The sequence below is a fragment of the Sinocyclocheilus rhinocerous genome, unplaced genomic scaffold (genome assembly GCF_001515625.1).
Source record: "Sinocyclocheilus rhinocerous isolate Xijiao unplaced genomic scaffold, SAMN03320098_v1.1 scaffold742, whole genome shotgun sequence".
NCBI classification, from domain to species: Eukaryota; Metazoa; Chordata; class Actinopteri; order Cypriniformes; family Cyprinidae; genus Sinocyclocheilus; species Sinocyclocheilus rhinocerous.
Window position 1 is genome coordinate 1,980,399 of NW_015641116.1, and position 8,503 is coordinate 1,988,901.

General features: G+C 34.0%; 1 protein-coding gene across 1 annotated transcript; it reads right to left on the minus strand.

The window, feature by feature from the left end:
- Positions 1–4,701: 4,701 nt before the first annotated feature.
- LOC107754713 (histidine N-acetyltransferase-like) lies at positions 4,702–7,700 on the minus strand. The gene is made up of 3 exons (XM_016571287.1): positions 7,437–7,700; positions 6,184–6,408; positions 4,702–5,656 (listed from the first exon to the last, which is right to left on the minus strand). The coding sequence occupies exons 1-3, from the start codon at positions 7,623–7,625 to the stop codon at positions 5,087–5,089; spliced, it is 984 nt and encodes a 327-aa protein (XP_016426773.1). The 5' UTR covers positions 7,626–7,700; the 3' UTR covers positions 4,702–5,086.
- Between the last annotated feature and the right edge of the window lie 803 nt (positions 7,701–8,503).

The following is an 8,503-nucleotide window of genomic DNA, read 5'->3' on the forward strand; positions in this document are numbered from 1 at the left end:
ATCATGTTCACACAGCGCACACAACTCCTCTGCACTTCCGATTTTTCCCAATATGGGGACAGGAGACTTGTCAGTCAATAAATGGAAAAACAAAGTAACTGGTGTTACTTTTTTGAAAAAGTAACTCAGATATTTTCTTGTAAATTAAAAAAGTAATATGTTAATTTACTAGTTACTTGAAAAAAGTAATCAGATTACGTAACTCGCGTTACTTGTAATGCTTTACTCCCAACACTGTATATGACCCACAAAATGCAATTTGGACTGTCAGAAATTGTTACCGTGATCCATTAAATGTCATGTTTTCAAATTATTATCTTTCTATTATTATTAGACTACTGACCATCTGCAGTTTAAACCTATTTTTGGTTTGTACTCGAGCTGCTGAAGGATAGAGAGAGAGAGGATTACTTTAGGGGCCCTCCAGATCCTCCAGAGAGATAGTTATTTTTGACTCAAGGTCAATAACTATGACCGACCTTGAGCCTAATGAATTTAAAGTAGTTTGAAAGAATTCAGAATTTAAATTTAAAATGCATGTAAGATAATATTTACTTTTGTATTATAACAAAATGTATTATACATACATATTTAATGTGCTTTCATTATTGCATTCATAAAAACAAAAAGGCTTCATTTTTTTTATATCGTTTTCCCCTTTTATTTACATTCGGGTTTTTTTTTTTGCTCCCTCAGAGGTTTAATATTTTATGCAGTATTTTATGCAGTATTTTCTGCTTCATGCTGCACAATACAGAGAAAATCTTTCATTTTGCGTCACATATTCTTAAATATTGGGTCCACAGGGTAATGCATGTTTTCCTCAGCATGTTGGATGCCTCATGTACTGAATTACATTCATAAAAGCTTTTTGAAAGAGGCCTTCTTTGTGCCTGCCTGCTCTGTGGCTGATAGTACAAGACAGACAAAGGACTGTTTCTCAGACACAGATTATGTCAAATCCAAAATTTAATTTCACTCAGTTATAGCAGTCTCGTAGTCCAAGCCTTGGTTTTATCTGTGTGGAAAACTGGCTCAAAAAGCATTTCTCATTTGAGCATCAACTTCAAATGGGAAGTCGTCACACACTTCTGGTTACTGTTAATACGTTATTTATTTAATATAATTTTAAACACAATTAGAATTCTTTAAAATGCAGTAGTATTTTAGCTAGTGTAAATTAATTGTAAAAGTTTGTTGACATTCACTGAGTTTGTGATTTTGTTTAAAAAAAAACTGTACACATTTGAAACTTGTTAAAAAAAATTTGGAAAACTTTTACCTAAAAATATGATAAAAATCACAGTGATCAATTTAGAAATATTGTAAATGCTATCAAGTTCAAGTACTTTAATCTCATAGAAAGGAAAAGAATAGTAACCTTTCATTGCTAGCATCTTTCACTTTCTCCACTGTGATCCACCGAATACCATCCAGTTTGTGCTCTGAAGTGACTGATAAGTTGTTAATGAGTTTGTCAGTGACACAGTTGTGAACTTATGACCAAGCCTTTCTCACATGTTAATAATTCAGTCTCTCATGGTCCATGTTCAAATGTAAGAAAGGATGTGATCTGCTCTGTCATGAGACCCTCTATAATAAGGTCTGGTACGAGGAACAGATGGACTTTATTTGAGAGACAGAACTGGACCTAATGAGTGTAATGACAAGCCAAGTGCTTCAGCAGAGCAAGAGTGACGTGAAACTAATGGAGGAGAAACGAAAGGACAGAGGTGGAACAGTGAGAACGATGGAAGGGGTGAGCATGACAGAAAGACATAAATCATGGTTGCAAAGCAAAGAGAGAGAATTACGAAAGAGAAAGAAACAGGGAAGAATGTGATAGAGACGAACAACATAGATGGAGAGGAGGGGAATAATTTGCTGATGGATGGATTCTCAGCACATCCATTACACAGTTGCCTGTTTCTCAGACGTCACATATTTTCTCCAAGGACTCCTTGTGCGCTTTTCCATCATGAAAGGCAATTACAAAACACCGTAGTGGAAAAAAAGGTTGATTTTCCACAGTGTTAACCTCCTTTTTTCTTGTCACTGCCGTTACCAGTTGCATAACAGCTGTAATGTACCATACATACAGTAAGAGACAGTGACTTTGGGTTTTGTTGTATTTATTAGGCTATTTTGAAAAAATGCATGATTAATTTTGAAGTTACTGTTGTTTATAGTTACATATAATTATATATTTTTTCTATTAGTCTTAGATGCATAATTACATTGTTAATGGATAAACAGATAATATATATATATATATATATATATATATATATATTCTGCGGTGAGCAAGAAAGAGAGATGTGCCATGTTTGTGCTCTGTTTTGTTTTCGCTTGTTTTGTTTATTAAAGATGAACCTGATCTTCATTTCATTACGCTTGTCTATAGTCTCGTATTTCAAGTGTGCAACACTGCTCACATAATCCTGTTGGATGTTTATTTATTCATTTTAAAGTTTTATTCAACATGTGACCAACCCTTAAACTTGATAACATTTTGATATCCTCACTACTCCTACTTCTCGCTGTATTTTATAAAGATGACATCCTGTGTTTCCCGTATCCCATTTTTGTTGCCACTCCTTAACGATATATGCTTTAATTATTGCTTTTGCTTCAAATTTGATGTTCGATTTCTGAACAAATTGTTCTTTGAGCCTGTTCATAGGAAGTAACCGAACTGAATTGAACTTTGAACTTTAGTTCCAGGCTGATCACGCACAGCCAAAGTTTGCTGACCGTCGAAGTGTTGAAAGTTTGCCGAGGATTACCGTTGATGCTCATAAAGGAGTTGACGATACTTTGCAAGCCTGAGGCACATACTGGAAATATGCTTATATAGCTTACTAATGTTATTAAATAACATTTTATTCAAACCTGCAAAATCCTTTCTGTAGAGAGATGTAAATTAATACTATAGTTTATTGTATATGCAGATTATATTTTAAGTTGTTACACAAAATCAAGCAGTTTATAAGGTTTATCTCTCTATATACTTTAGACATGTAGAGAATTGCAGCATTTCTGCATCAATGGATGTAATGTGTGCTGTAGGTGCGAAACTTTTAGTAATCTTAACCAAGATGTAGATGATCTTATCCCCGGTGACTAATATTTGAACTGCCTTCTCTCAACCTGCTCAAAATTTGAAACTCACAATGAGCTCACATACTACTCACACCGTGAGGATCAGAGTACGAAGATCGTTTGAACTCACAATGATTTCATAGACTACTCACACCGTGAGGATCACAGTATGAGGATCGTTTGAACTCACAATGATTTCATATACTACTCACAAGGTGAGGATCACAGTATGAGGATCGTTTGAACTCACAAGGATTTCATATACTACTCACACCCTGAGGATCACAGTGTGAGGATCGTGTGATGTCATTGTGATCATCGCATGATCTCAGGTGTTGACTGGGATTATATATATATATATATATTAGGGCTGGTAATTTAACCCGTAAATTAATTAATCAATTAACAAATTATTAATGCATTTAACTTACTTGCCCCGCCCCAGACCCACGTGGGTCATCTGACATTTCATACAGCTGATTGATGACAAATATGAGGCAGGGTATGGGATTCTGATCGCATAGCAGGGCAACAACTCACGGCGTGATGGAGGCTAGAGAACGTAGTTAGAAGGTCCCTAAAATTCAAGATATGGGGGAAAATGCCCTCGTTTGAGCTTTTGTCTCATATTTACATCATATAGTTAAGTAATATCACACGAGCAATAAGTGCAATATCACACAAGTGCAAATCACAATCATTTGAACGAATCAAATTAATAAATAAATGACTCGATGACTTTATTAATACATTTACCACCACCTACTGGCAGTTTTAGTTTATTATTTAGAGTATCATTTCATTAAAGAAATAATTTCATATTTCCATAGTAATAATAATAAAATTAATTATTAAAGGTATAGTTCATCCACGCAAAAAAAAATCAATTGGGTCATCATTTACTCACCCTCATGGTCCAAAAGAGTATATGTAATACATTTTATCAAACTTATTTTATTTAACTTTATTTAATTTATTTGACATTATTATTTCTTGATGAAGCTACTTTTTGTAATGTCTTTTTGATGCTTTACACAACAATGACTCTTTTGGGAGTAATTTCTCAGCCAAATTTGATGTGTGATTAATTTGCGATTAATTAGATTAATTAATCGCCACATCATGTAATTAATTAGATTAAAAATGTTAATCGCTTACCAGCCCTAATATTAATTATGGTTTATTTGTGCTCTCTGTTATGCCAGGATAATTAGTTAACAAAAAAAGATTTTCCCTAATATATATATATATATATATATATATAAACACACATACACTACCAAGTTTGTGGTCAGTTTAAGAAATTAATTCAATTCAAATTCAATCAAATGTGACTATCACAAAATAAAATTAAACATTAGAATAAGTAATGCATTGTTTTAACTTTAAAAAAAGTCTTCGTGCTTGATTAAAATTAGTTGTAGTTAATTAAGGTTTCATTACCTTTAGTTTTGTTAAGTTTGACATTAAAGTCATCAACAAATTGTATGTTGTTAACTTGTTATAACTAATTGCAGGAGCTTTTTTTTTTTTTTTTACGGCGCACTGTTTCTACAAATATATTAACCAACACAACTGTTTTCAGCATTGATAAAAAGCCATCCTTTTATTTTATTTTATTAAACATTAAATTCTTAAAACAATCAGTTTAAAGTGCTTTTCATTTCAAACTTTCTATTCATAAATCATCCTGTACTCATGAGGCATGGAGGAATAAATACATGCTTCATGTTTCTGACATCAACATCTATTAAGTAATGAGTTCACAGAGTTTGTTTCACTGTGCCTTGTTTCACTCAGACACAAATTACAAAAGTGCTACAATATTGTTGTACAGTATCTTAAACTGATTTAATTTGTTGAACAAATAGTTTAAGCAAAGTTGACAACTCAATTTTTGGCTAATACAACTTCAATCACCAAAAAATTTAATCTTTCTTTATCGCTGGCATCTTTTTTTCCTCTCTATCCTCTTTAGATGTCATTATAGCTCTTTTTCCAAAAGCAGCTGCTCCCAGAAATTCTGGAACTGCTTCACTGTGTCATGGCCCTCACAAAACCGCTTTAAATCTTTCCATAGAGTCTGATGCACATAAATATAAACCAAAACCAAGCCTTGAATCTCACTTTTCACACTGTTCAGATGAGTTGTTAGTGCCTTCTTTGCTAAAGAAGTCTCCGTCCCATACAGGTCTATATTAAAGCGTAGAGACCCTCCGTTATACGGAATAGGATAGGGAGGTGTGTGGAAGCTCATGAACAGGGGTTTCCCACCGGAACCATCTACAAACCATGTTAGGTTTCGCCTTGCCAAGATGTCAAGGTTACTCTCCATGAGTTTAAAGGGCTGCCAGTCCTGGATGATAGCGCCCCCTGGAAGCTGAAGTCTGGATGACAAATCGGAATCAAATAGAAAGGCCTTAAGAGCATCCAAGTCCTTTACTGGCACTAAAGGACGGCTGCTGTTGGACTCATCTGACACAACCAGTTTTTCCTTCAGACCTGAGACAAAGCTATTAAAACCTTCAGAATCCCCCCGTAGAGAGAGAACGGCCTGGACAGAAAGAGAAAACGGAGATAAATATTACTGTTAATATTAGTGGCATTACTATTACTATTAGTGGTATGGATCAAAGGGTAGTGAGAAGGAGTCAAGAAAAAAGAATAAACATTAATGGAGTGCATAATTAATTTAAAACAACTATCAAAAATAACAATATAAAGTAAGAAGAGATACAAAATGCAGATTACACAGTATTTTGATTTCCAAACATTTTTAAATGAATATTGAAGTTTAAACTTTCTTTTGCAGCTTATTTAGAACATATTAAAAGAAAAATATGATGAAAGTATGATTGCTACAACACGTTTTCCATTTTATGTATTTAATATTTTGCAATAAGATTCGATTTGCTTGCATTTGTTAATAAATTGGGTATCATGACCTAACAATGAAAAAGTTATTTATTTAGGGTAGTGGTCATTTATAAATATACTATTGCTTATTGTTAATTAATGTTTGTTTCATAATACATTAAATAATGTTCATGTATAGAACTCACTTTTCGAGTTTTAACTCACCCGTCTGGCCAGAAGTGTGAACTTGCGCAGTTTTTCGGGCCCTGGGTCATCTCCTCTGGTAAGGCGCTTGGTCTTCACATTAGGGTAGACGTTCTTTATGTAGCCATCAACAAATTTCTGGATCACTCCAGCCAGACCACAGCCCCTTTCCTTTGGACACACTCTTAATCCCTCAACTATTACAGTTTCACCTCCATCAACCACCAGGCCTGACTCCAGAGCTACCTAAAGGCACACAGGAATAATTATTGCAAAATAGTAAAATACTAGTGTGTTTATGATTGCGATAGCAAATTGAAATAATATGACAACAAATACCAGTTTGCAACATCAAGCAGCATAGCATATTGTCTGGAAGCTAAACTGACTAAAAACATTGCCTCATATATCAAATCATGAGGAATCAATTGTCCTTCATCTCTGAGATTAATAGTATAGTATATTAAAATACTATTTATGAAGTACTGTTAGTTAACAATAAGAGTAAAAGTGGTCTGTTTTTCTTAATATTCAATATGCTAGTTACAAAAGCCAATGTGCAAAAGTGCCCCTAGTAGCTTAATGGTGCTTTAGGGCAGCCAGTAGGGGTTCACTAGTGTGCAACAGTACAATATAATACTAGTGAAATGATAGTAACAAACAACAATGATGCTGGTCTTATTTACCACCCTAGACTGTGAGTATATGAAGAGCGAAACTGTCCAGTGGTATAAATGTCAGATACTGCATTCAAGTATATGGGTCATGACTCATGAGTCAATCAATTATGTGCACAGCAGAGAATACACTCATTGATGTGGTTCATTTCAGCCAAGTTAAAATGTTGTCTTTCTGAGAACTGCAAGCATGGCATTTCTCAATAGACACATCATAACTTATTTTACCAGTTAACTTTTTCTTATAAGAGTTAGTGATTTGAGTAGCCCATTAATTATAAAACATGTAGATGTTAAATGTTAATGTAATATTAACATTTCAAATGTTTTACATGTGCCTCGATAGCATGCAAGTTTATATTACCAATTAAACAAGCATTATTGTTAATTTCTTAAACATCCTACATAATATAATATGTTTATGACAAAGTGTGTGTCTACTTGCTAAAATCAAGATAGCACTGAAAAATAAATGTAACACAATCTTGCAGTTAAACAAAGACAATTCATATTTCCTCATAGCTTCTGGCTGAGTTTAAAACTAAAATCAGAAAACACATGAGATCTGTCAAACCTTTTCACTCTTGTATCTCTTACCAGCTTCCTACCTCTCCGTGCTATAATAACCACTCTTCCTGGCTCAGTCATCCAGGAGTGATAGCGATGAGGAAGGTAATCGTTGCCACCATATATGTCTTGTGATATGGCCATCACGTCATCGTAATCCTCTGGTTTGGCCAGACAGAAGGTCAGTCCATCAATTTCACCCACACAATGTGAATCCATTGTTACTTCTGCACAGGTTAACTGTGGATTGTAAAACAGTTTTTTTGTGTCTAGTTCCAAAAACAAAAATCTGATTAAAACAACAACATTATATTATATATAAAAACATAAAAATACATAATATTATATTAAAATCAATTTTTAAATAAATTTTAATTGATAGAAATGATTAAATATTGCAAACAAAAGCAGATGTAATCTACTTAGCCTATGTAGTAACAATTTATGAGACCATTTAATGATAGTACTGTGGATAGCATTATCTATCAACAAAAACTTAATATAATTTTAGTCTGGATGACAGTCTACTAAGAAGAAACAAAGTGGTCTTGCTATGATCATGTAATCTGGTCACGTTAACCACTTAATAACTTGACTGCTGAAATGCAACTACAGTCATACTTTCAAAAACACAATATAAGCAAAGCTTGGCTAAAATAAGTTTACAAGCAACACTGGCCTCAAATAACTTTTTTTAACTAAAAACTGTGCAGAAGATTGTGCTGTTTGAGTCTGCAGGACTTACCGTGTGACGTACTGTATCGACAGTCGTGTGATTTTGACGCTGAATTCCAGACCATAGACTTAATAAATACCTAGACGCCTCATTGGCCGCTCGACTGCACGTCAACGTCGCCGCCATATTGGTGAAGGCAACTCTCATATCGGGACAGGCGAAAACATACCTGACTCGTCGGCAGCTTGGGCGTCTCTCTTTAATTTCACTAACATTACTAATTTACAAAGAATAAGTTTATCATCACTTGATTATAAGGATTTCACAGCTTAACATAAATCTGTGGACTTATTATATATATATTTTTTTTCCTTTTTAGCCAATTGCAAACAGGACAACGCAAGCCTTAAGGAAAGCTGAA